A 27,608-nucleotide genomic window follows, 5' to 3' on the forward strand; every position below is an offset into this window, starting at 1 on the left:
ACACTTATCGCTCTGTAAAAAAACCTACCGCTGACATCCCCCGTAAACTTTCCTCTGAAAGAATGTGTAAGTTTTGCTCACTCACTAACAATACTTTGCCATGAGGGAATCTGTTTGCCTTGGTGGAGAACACTAAGTAGCTGGCTGAAGCAAACCGCGGCAACCATCGCTCGCGCCTTGAATTCAGTGAATGCAGCTCACTTACTTGCTGGTCAGATGTACCTTTGGTGTAATTCCAAACTCGCCAAAGAGAGTGACAAATACATTGGCATCGGTTCCAGCTCCCCGGACATCTCCTGTCACAGTAACCACTTCGTAAACTGCAGAGGGAAGGACAACACCAAGAGCTAAGAAAGCATCAGGAAAACATTGCTCTCCAACAGTGTTACAGGTAGAGAGGCTTATAAAGAAAGCTTTTGGCACAGTAACCTTCACAACTCAGTGTACTGAGTACAGGAGATGTGATGTTATGTTGAAGTTGTATAGGGCATTGGTAAGGCCAAATTTGGAGGATTGTGTGCAGTTCCGATCACCTACCTACAGGAAAGATGTCAATAAGATGTGAAAATTTACAAGGATGCTGATGAGACTTGAGGACCAGAGTCACAGAGAAAGATTGAATAGGTTCAGGCTTTATTCTCTGGAGCACAGAAGAATGATGGGAGATTTGATAGAGGTGTACAAATTATGAGGGGGTAGATAGAGTAAGATGAACACTCAGTGTGCAAAACACAAAAAACTGTGCAAGTACAGAAAGAGAAAATCATAATAATAAATAAACAAGCAATAACTATCAAGAATATGAGTTGCTGAGTCCTTGAAAATGAGTCCACAGGTTGTGGAACAAGTTTTGTTTTGGGGTGAATGAACTTATCCACACTGGTTCAGAAGCCGAATGATTGAGGGGTAATAACTGTTCCTGAACCTGGTGGTGTGAGTCCTGGGGCTCCTGTACCTTCTTCCTGATGGCAGACATAACATAAAGATTTTTACTCCTCATGTATGTGAAGGATGTAAGAAATAAAGTCAATTCAATTCGGTGAGACGAGAGCATATTCTGGATAGTGGAGGCCCTTAATGATGGTTGCTGCTTTCCCGTGACAGCACTCCATGTAGACGTGCTCAGTGGTGGGGAGGGCTTTACCCATGATGGATTGGGCTGTATCGAATACTGTTTGCAGGTTTTTCCATTCAAAGGCATTGGTGCTTCCATACCAGGCTACGATGCAGCCAGTCAATACACTCTCCACCTCACATCTATAGAAGTTTGTCAGAGTTTCAGATGTCATGCTGAATCTTCATAAACTTCAAAGACTGTAGAACTGCCATGCCTTTTCTGGACCACAGCTTTTCATATTGTTTGTCAATGATTTAGATAATGAAATTGATGGCTTTGTGGGAAAGTTTGCGGATGATATGAAGATAGGTGGAGGGGTAGGTATTGCTGAGGAAGCAATGTGATTGCAGCAGGATTTCAACAAATCGGAAGAATGGGCAAAAAATGGCAGATGGAATACAGTGTTGGTAAATGTATGATAATGCATTTTGGTAAAAGGAACAATTGTGCAGACTGTTATCTAAATGGGGAGATGGTTCAAATATCAGAGATGCAGAAGGACTTTGGAGTCCTCATGCAAGACTCCCAGAAGATTAATTTGCAGGTTGAGTCTGTGGTAAGGAAGGCAAATGCAATGTTGGTATTTATTTCAAGGGGAATAGAACATAAAAGCAAGGAGATAATGCTGATGGCTTATAAGACACTAGTTAGGCCACACAGAGTATTGTCAAAAGTTTTGGTCCCCATATCTCAGAAAGGGTATGTTGTCATTGGAAAGAGTTCAGAGGAGGTTCACGAGGATGATTCCGGGGAAGAAGGGGTTAACATATGAGGGCGTTTGGCAGTTTTGGACCTGTACTCACTGGAATTTAGAAAAATGCATGGGGATCTCATTGAATCCTATCGAACACTGAAAGAATTAGATAAGGGTGATGTGGAGGGACGTTTCCTAGGGTGGTGGCATAACATCAAAATTGATAGGCAACCCTTTAGGACAGAGAAAAGGAAGAATTATTTTAGCCTGCGAATATTAAATCTGTGGAATATCAGCCATTACGGTCTGGTTTGGTGTAACATCCTCTCACAATGTACAAAAGCTACAGTCAACAGTCAGGTCAACAGAAAAGGTCATTGTCTGCAGTCTCCTATCACTGTAGGACTTGTATGTCCAGGACAAAGAAGTGGGTAGGAAACTCATTGTGGACACTACCCACCCTGCAAACTATCTTTCACAAAAGCTCCCATCTGCAAAGCGCTACAGGACTATTAAAACAATAACTTCACACAGTCTTCAAAGTTTATTCCCCCCGGCAGTTAATCTGATCAATCATTCCAGCTCAGCACCCCAACCCCCTCTACCCACTACCTCAGTCACTGTAAAAATACTTTAAACCACTCTTTATATTGTAAATACATGCTGGTATTTAAGTACACATGCAAGAATACTTTTTCCACTGAGGTTGAGTGAGACTAGAACTCGAGGTCACAGATTAAGGGTGAAATGTTTAAGGGAAATTGAAAGGGAACTTCTTCACTCAGAGTGTGGTGACAGTGTGGAACAAGCTGCCAGTGGAGCGGTTCATCCAGGTTCGATTGCAACATTTAAGAGAAACTTAGATAGCTACATGGATGGAACAAAGGAAGGCTATGGTCTGGGTGCAGGTCGACAAGACTAGGCAGACTGATAGTTTGGCATGGACTAGATGGGCCGAGGAGCCTGTATCTATATTACCATCTTTTATAATAGAGCTTTGATTCAGATTCAGTTTATTGTCATTTAAAAACCACAAATGCAATGCAGTTAAAAAATGAGACAACATTCCTCCAGGATGATATCACAAAAACACATGTCAAAACAGACTACACCAGAAAATCCACATAACGCTTGGCAATCCCCAATCCAGAGTCCAGAGAGGCTGCTGCGTATTAATATCGCGCTACCGTCTTAGCGCATTCCCCGGAAAGGAGCTCCAATCCCACCAGACAAGCAAGACCAAAAACTAAAGCTACAAGACCTGCACGAAACCACATATTTACAACATATAGTTACAACAGTGCAAACAATAGCATAATTGATTAAAAAGACAGACCATGGGCACAGTAAAAATAGTCCAAAGATGTTAAAAGACTATAAATTCAAAAGAAACCACCATACAGTTTCCACAAGTCCTCAGGGTCCCGACAGACTCGCCATCCCACGCCGGTGGCAGAAGGGAATACCCCCGCTATGGACTTACACGGCGCTGCCCGACTCAGCCTCGCAGACGCAGCACACAATGAAAGCTCCGTCAAAACCAGCCTCGCAGACACAGCACACACCAAAAGTGACCTAACTGCAGCAGACTCTGAGTCCGTCGAACCTCCAAGCCTCCGACCATCCCCTCCGGCACAGCTTCTCCGAACACCATCCTCTGCCGAGCGTATTAAGATGCCCCCGCCAACGGCTGTCGGCAACGCAACCCCAAGGACTGGGGGCCTGTTCTTCCCAGCAGAGACCCGAACCTCACAGCAGCAGCAGCAATGAAGAAGGTCTTCCTGGAGATTTTCAGATGTTCCTCCGTGCTCCCACGTCCGTTTTTCATCTGATTATGATTGCGCACAGCACCCCGCTTCACAAATAACAGATAATCAGCTCTGGAGTAGCTGCTGCAAGCTGTGTCGCACCGCCATCTTGGATTCCCTCTTGGATCTTGGCCAATAGAGCTTTGAGCAATCAGGACATTGGAAGTTTGGAGAGGGTGGGACTTCAATCAGTCCACTGCCCAAGGATAAAAGGCAGGAATGGGTGGTGGTTGCGTAATAGAACTTTGACCAGCGGCCAGTTGGTGTCTGGGATAGATTAGTAAGAGCAAATCAGAGGAAGGAAGGGGCAGGAGCAGTGGCCATCGTCAGAGTGGACAGAGTCAGAGTGGTGATCTTAAGGCTTTGGCTCTTCGAGGCGTCAGTCAGAGGGAGCGAAGGAGAGGAAAGCTCAAGTTTTTTGCTTCGATGCTTTATATCTGCTCAGCCAGGACAGGCCAGGGAGCAAATGCTCCTCTTGTGGAACGTGGGAATGGAGATCTCCAGTGTCCCTGATGACTACAACTGCAGCTTCTGCATTCTCCAACATTCTGCGTTAAAGAGTTGGAGCTGGAACTGGATGAACTCCGGATCATTCGGAAGGCTGAGGGGGTGATAGATAGGACATAGAGAGAGGTGGTTATAGCCAAAGTGCAGGACACAGGAAATCGGGTGACAGTCAGGAAGAGGAAAGGGGCTAAGAAGCCAGTGCAGAGTACCCCTGTGGCCATCCCCCTCAACACCAGGTTGATCACTTTGGATACTGTTTTGGAGGATTACCTAAGAAAGGAAAATCACAGTGGTTGGGTCTCTGGCACTGAGGCTGAATCTGTGACTCAGAAGAGAGGAGAAGAGACGTGCTGTGGTGATAGGGGATTTGTTAGTCAGGAGAACGGACAGGGCGTTCTGTGGGCAAGAATGAGATTCCCGGATGGTATGTTGCCTTCTGAGTGCCAGAGTCCGGAATATCTGAGATCAAGTCCTCATCATTCTTCAGTGGGAGGGTGAACAGCCAGAGGCTCTGATCCATGTAGGTACCAATGACATGGGCAGGACAGTGACAAGGTTCCTCATAGGAAATTCAGGGAGTTAGGTGCTAAGATAAAAGACCACCAGGGTTGTGATCTCAGGATGTGCCACATGCTCGTGAGGCCTGAGGTAGGAAGATTAACAGTTTAATACGTGGCTAAGGATTTGGTGTAGGAGGGAGGGCATAAGATTTTTGGATCCTTGGTCTCCCTTCCAAGAGAGGTGGGACCCATACAGAAGGGACGGTTTGTACCTGAACCGGAGGGGGACTAATATCCTAGCAGGGAGATTTGTTAATGTCGCACAGTGGGGTTTAAACTAGAGTTGCAGGGGGATGGGAACCAGAGTGCCAGAACAGTTAGTGGAGAGGTTGTGGAGGCAGATGTTGGTAAGATCTCAGACAAAGTCAGGAATCAAAAGGTTGAGCATGGTGCGACTAGTGTCCTGAGCTGTGTATATTTCAATGCAAGAAGTATCGTAGGAAAGGTGATTAATAGTGCTGAAAATGAGGGAGCTGATTTACAAACAGAGGCAATGTGTAGTGAGGAGAGGCTGTAGAGGGCAAAATTGTAGTCAACAAGTTGAGTTTCATTGTAAAAGGCAGACAAAATTGAAAGGGTGAGTGAAGAACTGAAGGTGTTGTATCTGAATGTGCACAGTATACAGAATACAGGAGATGAACTTGCTGCACAGTTGCAGATTGGTAGATGTGATGTTGTAGGTATCACTGTATCATGGCTGAAAGATTACAGCTGGGAGCTTAACGTTCAAGGATACACAAAATATCAAAAGGATAGACAGGAAGGCAAAGGGGTGGGGTGGGCATTGTTCTGTTGGTAAAAAAAATGAAGTCAAAGCATTAGAAACGGGTGTCATAGGGTCAGAAGGTTTTGAATCACTATGGACAGAGTTAAGGAAATGCACGGGTAAAAAGATCCTAATGGGCGCTATATACAGACCCATAAATAATAGTAAGGATGTGGCCTACAATTAACAATGGGAGATAGAAAATGCATACCGAAAGGGCAATGTTACAATAGTCATGGGGGACTTCAATGTGCAAGTTGGTGCTAGATTAGAGGAGAGAGAGTTCCTAGAGTGTCTACAAGATGGCTTTTTAAAGCAGCTCATGGTTGAGCCAATTAGAGGATCAGCTATTCTAGATTGGGTGTTGTGCAATGAGCCAGAATTGATTAGAGAGCTAAAGGGAAAAGAACCCTCAGGGGTAAGTGACCATAATATGAGCAAATTCACTCTGAAATTTGAGAAGGAGAAGCTAAAGTCAGACATATCAGTATTACAGTGGAGTAAGGGGAATCACAGAGGCCTGAGAGAGGAGTTGGCCAGAATTGATTGGAAAAGAACACTGACAGGGATGACGGCAGAGCAGCAACGGCTGGAATTTCTGGAAGCAGTTCGGAAGGCACAGGATATATACATCCCAGAGAGGGAGCAGTATCGAAGGCACAGGATATATACATCCCAGAGAGGGAGCAGTATCGAAGGCACAGGATATATACATCCCAGAGAGGGAGCAGTATCGAAGGCACAGGATATATACATCCCAGAGAGGGAGCAGTATCGAAGGCACAGGATATATACATCCCAGAGAGGGAGCAGTATCGAAGGCACAGGATATATACATCCCAGAGAGGGAGCAGTATCGAAGGCACAGGATATATACATCCCAGAGGGGGAGCAGTATAGAAGGCACAGGATATATACATCCCAGAGAGGAAGCAGTATCGAAGGCACAGAATATATACATCCCAGAGAGGAAGCAGTATCGAAGGCACAGGATATATACATCCCAGAGAGGAAGCAATATTCAGAAGGAAAGGTGACGCAACTGTGGTGAACAGGACAAGTCAAAGCAAACACGAGGAAATCTGCAGATGCTGGAAATTCAAGCAACACACACAAAATGCTGGAGGAACACAGCAGGCCAGGCAGCATCAATAAGGAGAAGCACTGTTGATGTTTCTGGCCGAGACCCTTCGTCAGGACTAACTGGAAGGAAAGATAGTAAGAGATTTGAAAGTAGGAGGGGGAGAGGGAAATGCGAAATGATAGGAGAAGACTGGAGGGGGTGGAGTGAAGCTAAGAGCTGGAAAGGTGATTGGCGAAAGTGATACAGAGCTGGAGAAGGGAAAGGATCATGGGACGGGAGGCCTCAGGAGAAAGAAAGGGGGAGGGGAGCACCAGAGGGAGATGGAGAACAGGCAGAGTGATGGGCAGAAAGTGGGGAAAAAAAGGAGGGAGGAGAAAAACTAAATATATCAGGGATGAGGTAAGGAGAGGAGGGGCATTAACAGAAGTTAGAGAAGTCAATGTTCATGCCATCAGGTTGGAGGCTACCCAGCTGGTATATAAGGTGTTGTTCCTCCAACCTGAGTGTGGCTTCATCTTGACAGTAGAGGAGGCCATGGATAGACGTATCAGAATGAGAATGGGACGTGAAATTAAAATGTGTGGCCACTGGGAGATCCTGCTTTCTCTGGCGGACAGAGCGTAGGTGTTCAGCGAAATGGTCTCCCAGTCTGCGTCGGGTCTCACCAATATTTAAAAGGCCACACCGGGAGCACCGGACGCAGTATACCACACTAGCCGACTCACAGGTGAAGTGTCGCCTCACCTGGAAGGACTGTCTGGGGCCCTGAATGGTGATGAGGGAGGAAGTGTAAGGGCGTGTAGCACTTGTTCCGCTTACAAGGATAAGTGCCAGGAGGGAGATCGGTGGGAAGGGATGGGGGGGACGAGTGGACAAGGGAGTTGCATAGGGAGCAGTCCCTGCGGAAAGCAGAAAGATGGGGGGAGAGAAAGATGTGCTTGGTAGTGGGATCCCGTTGGAGGTGGCAGAAGTTACGAAGAATTATACGTTGGACTCGGAGGCTGGTGGGGTGGTAAGTGAGGACAAGGGGAACCCTATCCCAAGTGGGGTGGTGGGCAGATGGGGTGAGGGCAGATGTGCGGGAAATAGGAGAGATGAAATAGGAAAGCCAAAGAGAGGGCATATAATAGAGCAAAAATTGGTAGGAAGTTAGAGGATTGGGAAGCTTTTAAATACCAACAGAATGCAACTAAAAAAGTCATTAAGAAGATAAAGATGGAATACATAAGCTAGCCAATAATATTAAAGAGGATTTGAAAAGATTCTTCAGATATATAAAGTATAAAAGAGAGGCAAGAGTGGATATCATAAAAACATAGAAAACCTACAGCACAATACAGGCCCTTCAGCCCACAATGCTGTTTTGAACATATACTCACTTTAGAAATTACTCAGTGTTACCCATAGCCCTCTATTTTACTAAGCTCCATGTATCTATCCAGGAATCTCTTAAAAAGACCCTATCACATCCATTTCCACCACCATCACCGGCAGCCCATTCCACACACTCACCCCACTCTCTATGAGTAAAAAATTTACCTGACATCTCCTCCTACTTCCAAGCACCTTAAAACTGTGCGCTCTTGTGTCATCCATTTCAGCCCTGGGAAAATGCCTCTGTCTATCCACACGATCAATGCCTCTCATCATCTTATACACCTCTATCAAGTCACCTCTCATCTTCTGTCGCTCCAAGGAAGGAAGGTCAAGTTCACTCAACCTACTCTCATAAGGCATGCTCCCCAATCCAGGCAACATCCTTGTAAATCTCCCCTACACCCTTTCTATGGTTTCCACATCATTCCTGTAGTAAGGCGACCAGAACTGAGTACAGTACTCCAAGTGGGGTTTGATCAGGGTCCTATATAGCTGCAAAATTACCTCTCAGCTCCTAAACACAATCCTTCAATTGATGAAGGCCAATGCACCGTATGCCCTCTTAACCACAGAGTCAACCTGCGCAGCAGCTTTGAATGTCTTGTGGACTCAGACCTCAAGTTCCCTTTGATCCTTCACACTGCCAAGTGTCTTACCATTAATGCTATTTTCTGCCTTCATATTTGACCTACCAAAATGAACCACTTCACACTTATCTGGGTTGAACTGCATCTGGCACTTCTCAGCCCAGTTTTGCATCCTATCAATGACCCACTGTAACCTCTGACAGCCCTCCACACTATCCACAACACCCCCAAACTTTATGCATTAGCAAATTTACTAACTCATCCCTCCACTTCCTCACCCAGGTCATTTATACAAATCATGAAGAGTAGGGGTCCCAGAACAGATTCCTGAGGCATATCACTGGTCACTGACCTCCATGCAGAATATGACCCGTCTAAAACCACACTTTGCCTTCTGTGGGCAAGCCAATTCTGGATCCACAAAGCAATGTCCCCTTGGATCCCATGCCTCCTTACTTTCTCAATAAGCCTTGCATGGGGTACCTTATCAAATGCCTTGCTGAAATCCATATACACTACATCTACTGCTCTTCCTTCATCAATGTGTTTCGTCACATCCTCAGAAAATTCAATCAGGCTCGTAAGGCACGACCTACCTTTGACAAAGCCATGCTGACTATTCCTAATCATATTATACCTCTCCAACTATTCAGAAACCCTGTTCTCAGGATCTTCTCCATCAACTTACCAACCACTGAAGTAAGACTAACAGGTCTATAATTTCCTGGGCTATCTCTACTCCCTTTCTTGAATAAGGGAACAACATCCGCAAATCTCCAATCCTCTAGAACCTCTCCCGTCCCCATTGATGATGAAAAGATAATCGCCAGAGGCTCAGCAATCTCCACCCTCGCCAGCCACAGTAGCCTGGGGTACATCTTGTCCACTCCTGGTGACTTACCCAACTTGATTCTTTCCAAAAGCTCCAGCTCATCCTCTTTTTTAATATCTAGATGCTCAAGCTTTTCAATCCGCTGTAAGTCATCACTACAATCACCAAGATCCTTTTCCGTAGTGAATATTGGACAACTGAAAAATTATGCTGGAGAGGTAGTAATGGGGGACTAGGAAATGGCAGATGAACTGAATAAGTAGTTGCATCAGTCTTCATGGTGGAAGACGCTAGCAGTATGTCGGAAGCTCCAGGTGTCAGGGGTCATTAAGTGTGTGAGGTTCCCATTTCTAGAGAGAAGGTCTTGGGAAACCATAAATCTGAAAGCAGATGGTGTACACCCAGGGTTCTGAAAGAGGCGGCTGAAGAGATCATGGAGGCATCAGTAATGATCTTTCAAGCATTCTGAAATGGTTCCGGAAGACTGGAAAATTGCAAATGTCACTCCACTCTTCAAGAAGGAAAGGAGGCAGAAGAAAGGAATCTATAGGCTGTTAGTCTAACCTCAGTGGTTGGGAAAATGTTGGAGTCAATTACTAAGGATGAGTCTTTTGGGTACTTGGAAGCACATGATAAAATAGGCCGTAGTCAGCATGGTTTCCTGAAGGGAAAATACTGTCTGACAAACCTGTTGGAATTCTTTGAAGAAACAGCAGATAGACAAAGGAGAATTGGTTGATGCTGTGTACTTGGATTTTCAGCAGGCCTTTGAGTCTGCTTACCAAACTACATGACTGTGCATATGCCGAAACAATGGAGACTACAATGAGATGAGTGAGGATTTGACTAGTGCAGACTAGGAACCCAGGCTATATGGTGGGACAGTTGAGGAACAGTGAAAGACTTTCAAAGAGATTTTTCACAGTGCTCAACAAAAGTATATTCCAGTTAAAGGCAAGGACAGGAAGAGTGGGGAGAGACAGTCTTGGATAACTAAGCCAATACAAGAAGGCATCAAACTAAAAGCTCGTGCATACAAAGTCACCAAGAGTGGCGGGAAACTGGAAGATTGGGAAAACTTTAAAAAGCAACAGAGTACCACAAAGCGAGCAATAAAGAAAGGGAAGCTAGATTATGAAAATAAACTAGCACAAAATATAAAAACGGATAGTAAAAGTATTTATAATTATATAAAGCAGAAAAGGGTGACTAAAGTGAACATAGGTCCCTTGGAGGATGAGATGGGGGAATTGATATTGGGTAATGATGAAATGGAAGAGGCTTTGAATGACAATTTTGTGTTGGTCTTCACGGTGGAGGACACGTCTAACATGCCGATGAGGGATGTTATGGATGTGATGGGAGGTGAGGACCTTGATACATTAAAGAGGTAGCGCTGAGCAAACTTGTGGGCCTGAAGATAGATGGTCCTGATGGACCACCCAGGGTACTGACAGAAATGGCAGAAGTTACAGTAGAGGCTTTGGTAATGATTTATCAAAATTCTCTGGAGTCTGGGCAGGTCCTGGAGGATTGGAAGATGACAAATGTCACACCACTGTTCAGTAAAGGATGTAGGCAAAAGGCAAGTAACTATAGGCCAGTTAGTTTAACATCTGTAGTTAGGAAAATGCTTGAAGGTATCATTAAAGAAGAAATAGTGAGGCATCTGGAAAGAAATGGACCCATCAGGTAGATGTAGCATGGATTCAGCAAAGGCAGTTCCTGTTTGACAAAGTTACTGGAGTTATTTGAGTACGTAATGAGTACAGTGGATAGAGGGGAACAGATGGACATTATTGACTTCGGATTTCCAGAAAGTGTTCAAAAAGGTGCCACATAAAAGACTTATCCATTAAGATAAGGATGTATAGAGTTGGGGGTGATGTATTAGCATGGATAGGTTGGTTAACTAATAGAAAGCAGAGATTTGGGATACATGGGTGTTACACTAATTGGCAATCAGTGGTGAGCGGTGTGCCATAGGGGTCGGTGCTGGGCCCACAACTGTTCATGATATACTTTAATGATCTGGAAGAGGGGATCAAGTGTAGTGTATCTAAGTTTGCTGATGACACTCAATCAAGTGGAAAAGAATATTGTGCAGAAGATACAGAGAATCTGCAGAGAGATATAGATAGGTTAAGTGAGTGGGCAAGGGTCTGGCAGATGGAGTACAATGTTGGTAAATGTGAGGTTATCCACTTTGGAAGGAAAAATGAAAGAGCAGATTATTATTTAAATGGTAAAAAATTGCAGCATTCTGCTGTGCAGAGGGACTTGGGAGTTCTTGTGCATGAATCACAAAAGGTTGGTTTGCAGGTGCAGCAGGCTATCAAGAAGGCAAATGGAATGTTGGCCTTCTTTGCTAGAGGGATTGAATTTAAGAGCTGGGAGGTTACGTTGCAACTATACAGGATACTGGTGAGGCCACACCTGGAGTACTGCATGCAGTTCTGGTCTCCTTACTTGAGGAAGGATATACTGGCTTTGGAGGTGGTGCAGAGGTGGTTCACTAGGTTGATTCCAGAGATGAGGGGTTTAGACTATGAGGAGAGATTGAGTTGCCTGGGATAGTACTCACTGGAATTCAGAAGAAGAGGAGATTATAGAAACATATAAAAATTATGAAAGGGATAGATAAGATAGAGGCAGGAAAGACTAGAACTAGAACTAGGGGACAAAACCTCAATATTCAGGGGAGTAGATTTAGGATGGAGGTGAGGAGAAACTGCTTTTCCTAGAGAGTGGTGAATCTGTGGATGAACAATGGAGGCTACCTTGGTAAATATACTTAAAACAAGGTTGTGTAGGTTTTTGCATAGTAGGGGAATTAAGAGTTATGGGGAAAAGGCAGGTAGGTGGAGATGAGTCCATGACCAGATCAGCCATGATCTTATTGAATGGTGGGGTGGGCTTATATGGTCTACTCCTGCTCCTATTTCTTATATTCTTATGAATAGAATATAAAAGCAAGGGGATAATGCTGAGCCTTTATAAGACATTAGTCAGGCTGCACTTGGAGTATAGTCAACAGTTTTGGGCCCCACATCTCAGAAAGATGTACTGTCATTGGAGAGAGTCCAGAGGAGGTTCACAAGGATGATTCTGGGAATGAAGGGGTTAACATATGAGGAGCGTTTAGCAGCTTTACATATAGAACAACCACAAAGAAACCCTAATTGACTGGAATGTGCATTCTCATGAGTGTAACTGCCAACCTCTTTCAGCTGGCTGCCCAGACTCCAAGGCGGAATATGTGGCTCTGACACAGGTTTTATCACGGGACAGGGTACAGTAACCAGCTTCCAGAGCTACCTTGCTCCAGCTGATAATTGACTGATGTTCAGCCTCTAATACACCCCTCTCCTGGAGACACAATCAATCCCAGAGGAGACTGTTCAGCTTTAAAAGTTTGCCCTTACTGACCCCTTTCAGAATAAGTACTTTAAAAAACATTGTCTGCATTGATGCAATCATGAAGTAGTTACTACAGAAAACATCCTCTTTACATCCACTCTAACCGGGACTTTCAAAATTTGATAGGTTTCAATGAGATCAGCCCACTTTCTTTTAATTTCTAGTGAGTACAGTCCCAGAGCCATCAATCGTTCCTCACACGATAACTCACTACTTCCCTGAATCAGTCTTGTGAATCGCCCCGACCCCTCTCCAATGCAACACATACATTCTTAAACAGCAGGCCCGGAACTGATCACTATACTCCGTGAGGCCTCACCAGTGTTTCATAAAGCCTCAGAGGCATAGATAGGGTGGATAGTCAGTACCTGTTTCCCAGGGCACCAATAGCAAACACCAGAGGGCATAGGTACAAAATTAAGGGAGGGAAGTTTAGGGGAGACATCAGGGGTAAGTTTTTTTACACAGAGGGTTGTGAGTGCCTGGAATGACTTGCCAGGGATGGTGGTGGAGGCTAAAACATTAGGGGTATTTAAGAGCCTCTTGGACAGGCACATGGATGAAAGAAAAATGGAGGGTTATAGGGTAGTGTGGGTTTAGTACTTTTTTTAAAGGATTATATGGGTCGGCACAACATGGAGGGCTGAAGGGCCTGTACTGTGCTGTAGTGTTCTATGGTTCTATGGTTCTCACATTAGATCCTTGTTTTTATATTCTCGACCTCTCAAAATGAATGCTAATATTGCATTTGCCTTCCTCACCAGTGATTCTGCCTGCAAATTAACCTTCAGAGAATCCTGCACAAGCACTCCCAAGTCCCTCTGCACCTCAGATTTTTGAATTTTTTTGCCTGCTTACAAATTCCTCTACCAAGTTGCATAACCATGCACTTCCTGTAACTGAATTCCTTCAGCCACTTCATTCCCCATTCACCTAATCTAAGTCCTTCTGTTGCCTCCCTACTCCTCAATGCTCCCTTTTCCTCCACCTATCTTCATATTGTCTGCAAACTTGGCCACAAAGTCATCAATTCCATCATCTAATTCATTGACATATAGAGTAAAAAGAAGTGGTTCCAACATCAACCCCTGTGGAACACCACTAGTCAATGGCAGCCAGTCAGAAAAGGATCCTTTTATTCCCATTCGCTGCCTCCTACCAATCAGCCAATGCTCTAACCATGCTAGTACGTTTCCTATAATACCATGGGCTCTTACCTTGGTAAGCAGCCTCATGTGCAGCACCTTGTCAAAGGTGTTCTGAAAATCTAAATACACAACATCCACCAATTCCCCTTTGTCTATCCTGCTTGTTATTTCTTCAAAAATTTCAACAGATATGTCAGGCAAGATTTTATTTTAAAGAAACTCAGATAATAACACATCAATTAATAACTCATCGGGGTGATTGATAAGTTTGTGGCCTAAGGTAGACGGAGATGAGTTATTAACTTAAAACTTTCTGCATAATCACTCAAAGAGTTGACCTGGACGTGCATGTAACGAGAGCCGTATAATTCATTTCCTTCTACCTTAGGCCACAAACTTATCAATCACCCATCTGTGGACACTTTCTGGAGGTCCAAGATCCGTATGCTCCATGACCGCTGGACTAAGTGTGTAAATGTAGGAGGGGACTATGTTGAAAAATAAATGTGCTAGGTTTTCTAATATTGACTCCTTCTACCTTAGGGCACAAACTTATCAATCACTCCTCGTCAAGTCACTTTTTATTGTCATTTCGACCATAACTGCTGGTACAGTACACAGTAAAAATGAGACAACGTTTTTCAGGACCATGGTGCTACATGAAACAATACAAAAACTACACTGAACTACATAATAACAACACAGAAAAAGAAACTACACTAGAGTACAGACCTACCCAGGACAGCATAAAGTGCACAAAACAGTGCAGGCATTACAATAAATTTACCTTCAGACTTTACAGCTTCCCAAGCACCTTCTCCCTAATAATAGCAACTGCACTCACTTCTGTCCTTGACACTATTGAAGTTCAGCACACTGTTGTCTTCCACAATGAAAACTGATAAAAAAAATATTTATTTAGTTCATCCATCACTTTCTTGTCCCCCATTAGTACCTCTCCAGCATCATTTTCCAGTGGTCCGATATCTACTCTCACGTCTCTTTTACTCTTTATATATCTGAAAATACTTTTGGTATCTTCTTTGATATAATTGGCTAGCTTACCTTCATATTTCATCCTGTCCCTCCTTACTTCTTTTGTAGTTGCCTTCTGTTGGTCCCAATCCTTTAACCTTCCATTAATTGGTGCTCTATTATATGCCCTCTCTTTGGCTTGTATGTTGTTTTTGACTTCCCTTGTCTGCCACGGTTACGCTACCCTGCCTTTAGCGTACTACTTCTTTGGGATGTATATATCATTCGCCTTACGAATTACTCATCGAAACTCCAGCCATTGCTGTTCTGCTGTCATCCCTGCTGGTGTCCTCTTCCTATCCACGGTGGCCGGCTCCTCTCTCATCCCTTTACTGCACCAAATAGGGATTTTTCTGACCTTAGCTTCTCCCTCTGAAATTGCAGGATGAAGCCTATCATATTATGATCACTCTCCTCAGGATTCCTTTACCTTGAGCTCCTGAATCAAATCCAGTTCAGTACACAGCACCCAAATCCAGAATTGCTGCTCCTTCGTGGGCTCAACCACAGGGTGCTCTACGAAGCCACCTCACAGGCATTCTGTAACTTCTCTTTCTTGGGAACCAGCACCAACGGGATTTTCCCGATCTACCTGCATATTGAAATCCCTATGACTAACATAACATTGCCCTTTTGGCGTGTGTTTTCTATCTCCCATTGTAATCTGTAGGCCACATCCTGGCTACTGTTCAGACGCCTGTACATAACTCCCATCAGGGTCCTTTTAACCCTCCAGATCCTTAACTCTTCCAATCCCATGTCAGCTCTTCCTAAAGATGAAATAAGACCATAAGTCAGGAGCAGAGTCAGGCGGCTTGGCCCATCCAGTCTGTTCCTGTATTTCATCATGAAGCCAGGTTGCTGGTCCTGACTGTTACACCAACGCTACACTCCTGTTCCGTCCAAGGTAATGACTTGTTGTAACTTATAGAACTGCTGCCACAAACAACAGATTTCCCCTCTTACATTTGGTGATTCTTATTCTGAACCATTCTGAGTGTTTCTCTCTGCGGTTTTTGTCTGATCTGTTGAATATTCTCAGCATCTCTCAAATTTACAGTATCTGCAGATTCTTATTTGTTGACTTTTACAGGGTTCTTTCTTATTGTGGAATTGTTTAATTAACCAAATGAAAATTTCAGCTGCTGCAGAGATAGATAGATAGATACTTTATTCATCCCCATGGGGAAATTCAACATTTTTTCCAGTGTCCCATACACTTATTGTAGCAAAACTAATTACATACAATACTTAACTCAGTATAAATATGATATGCATCTAAAATCACCCTCTCAAAAAGCATTAATAAATAGCTTTTAAAAAGTTCTTAAATAGTTTACTAAAATACATTGAATGGTAACTTAAGCTCAGTCCTAACCCCAGCACTTTAACATATCTTACCCCTGGCGGTTGAATTGTAAAGCCGAATGGCATTGGGGAGTAATGATCTCTTCATCCTGTCTGAGGAGCATTGCATCGATAGCAACCTGCCGCTGAAGCTGCTTCTCTGTCTCTGGATGGTGCAATGCAGAGGATGTTCAGGGTTTTCCATGATTGACCGTAGCCTACTCAGCGCCCTTCGCTCTGCTACCGATGTCATACTCTCCAGTTCTGTGCCCACGACAGAGCCCGCCTTCCTTACCAGCTTATTAAGACGTGAGGCGTCCCTCTTCTTAATGCTGCCTCCCCAACACGCCACCACAAAGAAGAGGGCGCTCTCCACAACTGACCTATAGAACATCTTCAGCATCTCACTACAAACATTGAATGACGCCAACCTTCTAAGGAAGTACAGTCGACTCTGTGCCTTCCTGCACAATGCATCTGTGTTGGCAGTCCAGTCTAGCTTCTCGTCTAACTGCACTCCCAGATACTTGTAGGTCTTAACCTGCTCCACACATTCTCCATTAATGATCACAGGAATTAACATTTAACAATTAACAGGTAACATTATGATTTTGTTACTGTACGAGAGACAATGCCCTCCAAGCGAACATCACGGAGTTGAGTACTATAGTTTTTTAAACAGTTCATTGGCACTGAGCAACACACACACACACACACACACACACACACACACACACACACACACACACACACACACACACACACACACACACACACACACACACACACACACACACACACACACACACACACACACACACACACACACACACACACACACACACACACACACACACACACACTCCCCCCACCTCCCCCAGCCGGTCAGGCAACAGCTATGGAGAGGAATAAACAGTCAACATTTTGGCCTGAGACCCTTCAAAAGGACAGGACAGGAACAGAGCAGAAGTAGAATAAGAAGGTGGGGGGAGGGGAGGGTTAAAACCTGGCAAGCGATTGGTGAAGCCAGGTGAGTGAAGAAGAAGGAATCTGATAGGAGAGGACTGATTACCCTGCCCCTCATTCAGGCTGAACCAGGCCATGAAAACCTGATGCCCTGCTCAATATAGAATTGAGCTTTGAACACATATCCAATCCATCATTAAGTCTGCTTGTTCCTGCCTCTGTAACATAATCTCTTAATCATTTCCTTCGGCCTCATGGCCACTGAAACCTTCTCAAATGCTTCTGTCTCTAAATGTGAATCAGCAACGTTCTACATGCCTGCCTCAAATCTTCATTCCAGAATTGTCTATAATTGAGCTAATGTGCTTGGTGTCTCTCTCGGTCCTATTTGTTATTAAAGACTCCTGCTCTCTCAACACAAATCTCTCCACCAGCTGCTGTCCCACACTCTGCCATTAGTACTCATGCACAACAATATGCTAGAATCTCACGTGGAAGACAATTGAGATCAATAATAAGATTGGACAACTGTATTAGAATCAATAATCACAGTAATCAATATTCGAGCCTGCAATTAAGACCATAAGACCATAAGGTAGAGGAGCAGAATTAGGCCATTTGGCCCATCGTGTCTGCTCCATACTTTCATCATTGCTGATCCAATTTTCCTCTCAGCCCCAATCTCCTGCCTTCTCCCCATATCCCTTCATCCCCTGACCAATCAAGAATCTATCAACGTCTGCCTTACATATACATATAGACTTGGCCTCTGCGATTGCCTGTGGCTGAGAATTTCACAGATTCACTATTCTCTAGCTAAAGAAATTCCTCCTCATCTGCATTTTAAAAGGATGCCCCTCTATTCTGAGGCTGTGCCCTCTGGTCTTAGACTCCTCCACTATAGGAAACATCCTCACCACATCCACTCAATCAAGGGCCTTTCACCATTCCTGACGAATGTCCTGACGAAGGGTCTCGGCCCGAAACGTCGACAGTGCTTCTCCCTATAGATGCTGCCTGGCCTGCTGTGTTCCACCAGCATTTTGTGTGCGTTCCTTTCACCATTCGATAGGTTTCAATGCAGTCTCCCTTCATTCTTCTGAATTCCAGTGACTACAGGCCAGAGCGGTCAATCACTCCTCATATGACAAGCTATTCAATCCTGGAAATATTTTCTGAATGTCCTTTGAACCAGTGTCAGCACATCCTTTCTAAGATAGGGGCCTCAGACCTGCTCGCAATACTCCTAGTGAGGCCTCACCATGCTTTATAAAGTCTCAACATTACATCCTTGCTTTTATATTCTAGTCTCTTGAAATGAATGCTAACATTGCATTTGCCTTCCTTACCACAGACTCAACCTGGAAACTAATCTTTAGGGAATCCTGAACAAGGGCTCCCAAGTCCCTTTGCACCTCAGTTTGTAGTATTTTCTCTCCATTTAGAAAATAGTGTATCCTTTCATTTCTTCTACTATACACTTCCCGACATTATTCCATCTGCCATTTCTTTGCCCAATCTCCTAACCTGCCTGTCCTTCTGTAGCCTCTCTACTTCCTGCTCTTCCACTTATCTTCATATCATCCACTAACTTTGCAACAAAGCCATCAATTCCATCATTCAAATCTTTGACATATAACGTAAAAAGAATGGGTCCCAACACAGACCCCTGTGGAACACCACTAGTCACCGGTAGTCAGTCAGAATAGGCTCCCTTTATTCACGTTCTTTGCTTCCTGCCAATCAGCCACTGCTTTATCCATGCTAGAGTCTTTCCTGCAATACCATGGGCCCGTAGTTTGTTAAACAGCCTCATGTGTGACACCTTGTCAAAGGCCTTCTGAAAATCCAAGTGCACAACATCAACTGATTCTCCTTTGTCTATCCTGTTTGATATTTCTTCAAAGAATTCCAACAGATTTGTCAGGCAAGGTTTTTCCTTGAGGAATTGTACAGAAATTACATCAAAACTGAGATAGGGTGAGTATTAGTGAAACTCAGCTTGCAAACGACTTGACAACAATCAACACTGGAGGACCCTGGGCAGAATAGGTTTAGCTTGAACCAGATGGGCTGAAGGGCCTGTTTCTATGCTATAGGGTTCTATGACCGTGAGGTGCCAGGGTAGCATAGTGGTTAGGGTGACACTATCACAGCTTGGGGTGGAATTAGGATTTCAACACCAACGTCTTCTGTAAGGAGTTTGGGCGGGTGCTCCAGTTTCCTCTCATGGTCTGAAGACGTACGGGTTAGTAGGTTAATTGGTCATTGAAAGTTGTCCTGTGAGCAGGCTAGGGTTAAATCGGTGGGCTGCTTGGCAGTGCAACTTGAAGGGCCGGAAATGCCTATTCAATACCGTATCCCTAAATAAATAAATAAATCTAAGCAAAAGTGTGCTGATAGAAAACGCTGCTTTAGAATTGCTGCTGAGAGGGAGAACACTCCTGCTTCAGATTCAAATCTTATCACAACACAAACTCACACTGGCTCAGAATCTATATTCTCTCCATTGGAATCTGTCCTACAGAGCTTCTTCACATACAAACTAGTACACTAGTGTGCATTTGGAGAATAACATTACAATATATAATTGGTGAAAAGGAAGGAGGCTAAGCTCACAGAGGGAGGTGTACATTCCACAGAGAATACCTCAGAGTCAGGACCATATGGAAAACTGTACATCAGAATTAACATCCACAAGGAATGCAGCGTCAGAATCTTTACCGGACCGAGGACGGTGTCTCCTTAACATTTCTGAAAATCAACAAGAACATAATTCTGTCCTTCTGAGTATGGTTATTGGATCCTTCAATAGCTGGAGTTAACACCATGGCCAGTGTGATTCATAGAACATTTACAGAAAGATCAATCTCAGCTTTCCCTCTTTTCCTTTCATTCATGAGACTAAGAGTCTCTTAAATGTTCCTAATGTATCTGCCTCTATCACCACCCCTGCAGCACTCTGTGTAAAAAAAACTTGCCTCTGACATCCTCCCTATATCTCCCTCCAGTCACCTTAAAATTGCGACCACTGGTATTAGCCATTTCTGCCCTGGGATAGTCTCTGCTTATTCACTCAACCTGTGCCTTTTATCATCTTATACACCTCTATCAAGTCAACCCTGATCCTCCTTCGCTCGAAAGAGAAAAGCCCGAGCTCACTCAACCGTTCCTCATAACACCTGCTCTCTAATCCAGGCAGCATCCTGATAAATCTTCTCTGCACTCTCTCTACAATGAGATGACCAGAACTGAACACAACACACAAAGTAAGTGGAATATTGTGTTCCATTCAGGTGATACAGATGAAGAAGAGGTTTATACTTTACAAACTGCAGCTGTCAGATATCTGAGAAAAAAGTGTGAAAATTCAATATGTTTTGAGGAGAGTGGGGGTGTCAGTGGAGCCCTTCACTCTTAGAAAGGGCCCTGCAGACCTGCACTGTGCGTGGTATAATTCTCTGTTCTCCGAAACTCAGTTTAAGGAGGAAGATAATGTCCAACAGAAACCAGTAAATTTATAGGTAGAGTGAATCAAGAAAGACAAACACAGTTAACAAAATATTAGCATAAGAATGACCTTTCTTTCTGTGGTACAGATCCTCCCCATCATCTGAAGTCTCAGTGCGATAGTTCAGAAGTTCTTGCTCATACACTTCCCGATAGTTATACGCTTTCCTGAATTTTTTGCCTTTTGATTTCTCTCCTTTGCCTTTTTCTTTCTTCTTTTCTTTTTTCTCTTCACCACTGTCATCAGAGACTTTCTTGGATTTTTTCTCTTTTTTCTTGTCCTTCCTGCGCTTTTCAGCATCATCATCTTCAACTGAACCTTTCGATTTGGGTCGTTTACTTGACTCTTCCTTTGATGACGATTTCTTTTTCTTCCTCTTGTCCACAGACTCTTCATCCTCCAATTCTTTATCTAAATGCTCCTTTGATTTTTTCTTCTTGTCTTTCATGTTGGCGTCATTTTCGACTTCCTTTTCTACCCCTTACTCTCCGTGTCACTTTCATAAAACAAGTCACACTCTGTCCTCTCCTGCATTGCTGTACAGCTCTCATGAAAAATTACTACACTGAAAGGGTCACATGATGAGAAGAGAAAACAGAGTGTAAAAAGAGCCCGGAGGCACCAACCCTATCGTCAGGCTTTGGGTCTCTCCATTATTTATGGTTCTGGCATCACCTTACAGATGGGGGAACGTCTAAGTAATAGCTGTGATCTCCAACCATCTCGCTACGCTGACTGAAGTGCACTCAGTAAATTGAATGTTTACACAGATTAAATGTTACACTTGGAAAGTACCATGGAAAGACAGTATGAATAAAGTTTATGCCAAGTTTTAGACTAGATTGTCCTTATTACAATCACATTGCCCACTCTACCACAGCACCAGTTTGAGTGAGCTCGGCCTTTTCTCTTCGGAGTGAGGGAGGATGAGAGGTGACTTGATAGAGGTGTATGAGGTGATAAGAAGCATAGATCAAGTGGACAGTCACATTCTTTTCCCAGGGTGGAAATGGCTCATACAAGGTGCCTTAACTGTAGGGTAATGGGGGGGGGGGGAGCACAGGGGAGACATCTGAGGCAACTTCTTTACACAGAGAGAGGTGGGTGTGTGGAATGTCTTGTGGAATAGAGATAGCATTTAAGAAGCTCCTGGATAGGCACATGGATAATAGAAAATGGAGAGCTATGTGGGAGGGAAGGTTGGATTGATACATTAAAAGTCCAGTAAATCATTGTGGGCCAAAGGGCCTGTATTGTGCTGTACTGCTCTAGTTTCTATGTTCTACGTACAATTTGGTTTTGTCAAGTCCTGCTACACACCTTGTTACAATCTTCATCATATTTAAAGAAGAGGTGCCATAGTGTATAATCTGTAAAACAGGCTTTGCTTTAAAGACAGAGAATGATAAGCTCATCTGGCATAAAGGTTTATTTTAGCTTGTAGCTCAGGTTTCAACTTTAGACAGGTTGAGTTACACAAACCCTGAAGTTCTGTGCCTTTGGCTTGTAACCTTAGAATGCATTGGCTTTATGAATGAAATTGTTCACCTAAATGCCAAGTAGCTGCTTGTCTTCTTTGGGTGCATTATGTGAGGATTATTATGCAATCACACATTAGCTCATGTATGCAGGTGTCGAGACAAATGCACAATGCCAATAAAAGACACGAGATTCCAAAGCAATGCCATTGAAAACATTAACCCCATTTCTCTCTCTGCAGATGCTGACTGGCCTGATGAACACTGACCAGAAACAATAACTCTGTTTCTCTCTCTATAGATGTTGACTGGCCTGCTGAACACTGACCAGAAACATTAACCCCATTTAGACCATAAGGCAGGAGCAGAATTAGGTCATTCAGGCCATCAAGTCTGCTCCATCATTCCATCATGGCTGATCCTGGATCGCACTCAACCGCATACACTTGCCTTCTCGTCATATCCTTTGATGCCCAGACCGATCAAGAAACTATCAACTTCCGCCTTAAATACACCTATGGACTTGGCCTTCACCACAGTCAGTGGCAGAGCATTCCACAAATTCATTACTCCCTGGGTAAAAAAGATCCTCCTTACCTCTGGTCCAAAGGATCATCCCTCAATTTTGAGACTGTGCTCTCCAGTTCTGGATACGCCCACCATAGGAATCTTTGCATTTACCTTCTGTACCACAGACTCAACCTGTGAATTAACCTTCTGGGGGTCTTGCACGAGGACTCCCAAGTCCCTCTGCACCTCTGATGTTTGAACCTTCTCCCCTTTTAGATAATAGTCTGCATTACGGTTCCTTTTACCCAAATGCATTATCATACATTTCCCAACACTGTATTCCATCTGCCACTTTTTTGTGCATTCTTCCAATTTGTCTAAGTCTGCTGCAATCGTATTGCTTCCTCAGCACTACCTACCCCTCCATCTATCTTTGTATCATCTGCAAACTTTGCCACAAAACCATCAATTCCATTATCCAAATCATCAACAAACAACATGAAAAGTAGCGGTCCCAATACTGATCCCTGAGGAATACCACTAGTCACTGGCATTCAAACAGAAAAGGTGTCTTGATTCCTACTCTCTGCCTCCTGCCTGTCAATCATTCCTCTATTCATCCCAGCAGCTTTCCTGTAACGCCAAAGGATTTTATCTACAAACGTTTGTAGTTAAGCAGCCTCATGTGTGGCACCTTATCAAACATCTTCTGAAAATCCAAATAAATGACATCCACTGCCTTTCCTTTATCCATCCTGCTTGTTACTCCTCGTAGAATTCTAACAGATTCGTCAGGCAAGATTTCCCTTTACAGAAACCATGCTGACTTTGACTTATTTTATCTTTAGTCTCCAAATACCTCGAAATCTCATCCTAATTATGGACTCTGACACTTTCCCAACCACTAAGGTCAGGCTAACTGGCCTATAATTTCCTTTATTTTACCTTCCTCCCATCTTAAAGAGTGAAGTGACATTTGCAATCTTCCAGTCCTCCTGGACCATGTCAGATTTCTCTTTCTGGAGATGCTGACTGGTACTGCTGAACATTAATAGGAAACATTAATCATATGGAGCCAGTGATCATTAATGGAGAATGTGTGGAGCAGGTTAAGACCTACAAGTATCTGGGAGTACAGTTAGACGAGAAGCTAGACTGGACTGCCAACACAGATGCCTTGTGCAGGAAGGCACAGAGTCGACTGTACTTCCTAAGAAGGTTGGCGTCATTCAATGTCTGTAGTGAGATGCTGAAGATGTTCTATAGGTCAGTTGTGGAGAGCGCCCTCTTCTTTGTGGTGGCGTGTTGGGGAGGAAGCATTAAGAGAGCGACGCCTCACGTCTTAATAAGCTGGTAAGGAAGGCGGGCTCTGTCGTGGGCAAAGTACTGGAGAGTTTAACATCGGTAGCTGAGCGAAGGGCGCTGAGTAGGCTACGGTCAATTATGGATAACTCTGAACATCCTCTACATAGCACCATCCAGAGACAGAGAAGCAGTTTCAGCGACAGGTTACTATCGATGCAATGCTCCTCAGACAGGATGAAGAGGTCAATACTCCCCAATGCCATTAGGCTTTACAATTCTACCGCCAGGACTTAAGAACTTTTTAAAAGCTATTATTAATGCTTTTTGAGATAGTGATTTAGATGCATATCATATTTTTTACTGAGTTAAGTATTGTATGTAATTAGTTTTGCTACAACAAGTGTATGGGACATTGGAAAAAAGTTGAATTTCCCCATGGGGATGAATAAAGTATCTATCTATCTATCTATCTATCTGTTTCTCTCTCTGCAGATGCTGACTGGCCTGCTGAACACTGACTGGAAATATCAAACCTGTTGCTCTCTCTGCAGATGCTGACTGGCCTGCTGAACACTGTCTGGAAACATTAAACCTGTTTCTCCCTCTGCAGATGCTGACTGGCCTTCTGAACACTGACTGGAAACATTAAACCTGTTTCTCTCTCTGCAGATGCTGACTGACCTGCTAAAGACTGACTGGAAACATTAACGCTGTTTCTCCCTCTGTAGATGCTGACTGGCCTTCTGAACACTGACTGGAAACATTAACCCTGTTTCTCCCTCTGCAGATGCTGACTGACCTGCTAAAGACTGACTGGAAACATTAACGCTGTTTCTCCCTCTGCAGATGCTGACTGGCCTTCTGAACACTGACTGGAAACAGTAAGTCTGTTTCTCTCTCTGCAGATGCTGACTGGCCTGCTGAACATTTATTTATTTATTAATCTGAGATACATCATAAAGTAGGTCATTCCAGCACTTTAAGCCATGCGCCCAGCAGCTCTCAATTTAATCACCAACAAGAGAAAATCTGCAGATGCTGGAAATCCAAGCACGACACACAAAATGCTGGAGGAACTCAGCAGGCCAGGCAGCATCTATAGAAAGCAGTACAGTCGATAAAGGTCCCATGATCCTTTCCCTTCTCTGGCTCTGTATCCCTTTTGCCAATCACCTTTTCAGCTCTCAACTTCACCCCACCCCCTCCGGTCTTCTCCTATCATTTCGTATTTTCCCCTCCCCCTCCTACTTTCAAATCTCTTACTATTTTTCCTTTCAGTTAGTCCTGACGAAGGGTTTCGGCCCGAAACATCGACAGTGCTTCTCCTTATAGATGCTGCCTTGCTTGCTATGTTCCACCAGCACTTTGTGTGTTGGTTGAATTTCCATCATCTTCAGATTTCCTTGTGTTTGCAGTCGATAAAGGTGCTCAGTGAAGTGATCTCCCAATCTACGTTGGGAGTCCCCATGCAACTCCCTTGTCCATTCGTCCCTCCCCACTGATCTTCCTTCTGGCACTTATCCTTGCAACCAGCTCGAGCATCTCCTTCCCCGGGTGGTTGCAACAGGTGACCTTGTGGCATGAGGGCCTAGTCTGGACAACAACCAAAGCCACACAGTCTCCTGCCATCAGTCTCACCAAAGAACCAGTGAAAATGGTGGACACTATACCACACTATCAATGTCCTACGGGGTCAACAGAATTAAACCCCTTCACAGTTCAGGATGGTGAGAGCTTGATGGAGCCAGTGGGTGGTGATATCTCCATTGGGGTGACAGGTTTGGGAGGAGTTTTGGAGTAGCACCGCATCTTCTGGCTGGACAATGGTGGGATACTAGTTAATGGAATGGACATTCAGAGAGAGGATCAGGGTACCCTTTGTTCTGAGGGTGAGATAGAAACATAGAAACCGTATAGCACAATACATGCCCCTACTTTAGCACTACCTAGGCTTTACCCATAGCCCTCTATTTTTCTAAGCTCCATGTACCCATCCAGGAGTCTCTTAAAAGACCCTATCGTTTCCGCCTCCATCGCCATCACTGGCAGCCCATTCCACACACTCTTAACCACAGAGTCAACATGCACAGCAGCTTTGAGTGTCCTTTAAACTCAGACCCCAAGATCCCTCTGATTCTCCACACTGCCAAGAGTCTTACCATTAATATTATATTCTGCAATCATATTTGACCTACCAAAATGAACCACTTCACACTTATTTGGGTTGAACTTCATCTGCCACTTCTCAGCCCAGTTTTGCATCCTATCAATGTCCCGCTGTAACCTCTGACAGCCCTCCACACTGTCCACAACACCTCCATCGTTTGTGTCATCAGCAAACTTACTAACCCATCCCTCCACTTGCTCATCCAGGTCATTTATAAAAATCACAAAGAGAAAAAGTCCCAGCACAGATCCCTGAGGCACTCCACTGGTCACTGACTTCCATGCAAAATATGACCCGTCTACAATGCCTTGCTGAAATCCATATACACTACATCTACTGCTCTACCTTCATCAATGTGTTTAGTCACATCCTCAAAAAATTCAATCAGGCTCGTAAGGCACAAACTGCCCCTGACAAAGCCATGCTGACTACTCTTAATCATGTTCACTCTCCAAATGTTCATAAATCCCGCCTCTCAGGATCTTCCCCATCAACTTACTAACCGCTGAGGTAAGACTCACTGGTCTATAATTTCCTGTGCTATCTCTACTCCCTTTCTTAAATAAAGGAACAACATCCGCAACCCTCCAATCCTCCAGAACCTCTTCCGCCCCCATTGATGATGCAAAGATCATCGCCAGAGGCTCAACAATCTCCTTCCTCGCCTCCACAGTAGCCTGAGGTACATTTCTTCTGGTACCGGCAACTTGATGCCGGTACCATCCATCTTGATGCTTTCCAAAAGCTCCAGTATATTCTCTTTCTTAATATCTACATGCTCAAGCTTTTCAGTCTGCTGCAAGTCATCACTACAATCACCAAGATCCTTTTCCATAGTGAATACTGAAGTATTCATTAAATACCTCTGCTATTTCCTCCAGTTCCATGCACACTTTCCCACTGTCACATTCTTTCATGTCTTATCCTCTTGCTGTTCACATACTTGTAGAAAGCCTTGGGGTTTTCCTTAATTCTGCCCGCCAAGGCCTTCTCATGGCCCCTTCTGGCTCTCCTAATTTCCTTCTTAAGCTCCTTCATAGTAGCCTTATAATCTTCTAGCTCTCTAAAATTACCTAAGCTCTCTGAACCTTCTGTAAGCTTTTCTTTTCTTCTTGACTAGATTTATTACAGCCTTTATACACCATGGTTCCTGTACCCTACCATAACTTTCCTGTCTCATTGGAACGTACCTATACAGAACTCTACACAAATATCCACTGAATATTTGCCACATTTCTTCCGTACTTTTCCTTGAGAACATCTGTTTCCAAATTAAGCCTCCAATTCTCTGCCTGATAGCCTCATAACTCCCCTTACTCCAATTAAATGCTTTTCTAACTTGTCTGTTCCTATCTGTCTCCAATGCTATTGTAAAGGAGATAGAATTAT

The 27,608-nt window shown here is 44.0% G+C and overlaps 1 protein-coding gene across 1 annotated transcript in view; it reads right to left on the bottom strand.

Annotated features, from left to right (window-relative positions):
- LOC140737585 (lipoxygenase homology domain-containing protein 1-like) overlaps positions 1-27,608 on the bottom strand; it is a 394,473-nt gene that overhangs the window by 275,867 nt on the left and 90,998 nt on the right. The window contains exon 8 of the mRNA XM_073064021.1: positions 206-320. Coding sequence (XP_072920122.1) covers positions 206-320 — 115 coding nt within the window. The remainder of the gene's footprint in view (positions 1-205; positions 321-27,608) is intronic.

This window comes from Hemitrygon akajei, chromosome 13, assembly GCF_048418815.1.
Source record: "Hemitrygon akajei chromosome 13, sHemAka1.3, whole genome shotgun sequence".
In the NCBI taxonomy this organism is placed as follows: domain Eukaryota; kingdom Metazoa; phylum Chordata; class Chondrichthyes; order Myliobatiformes; family Dasyatidae; genus Hemitrygon; species Hemitrygon akajei.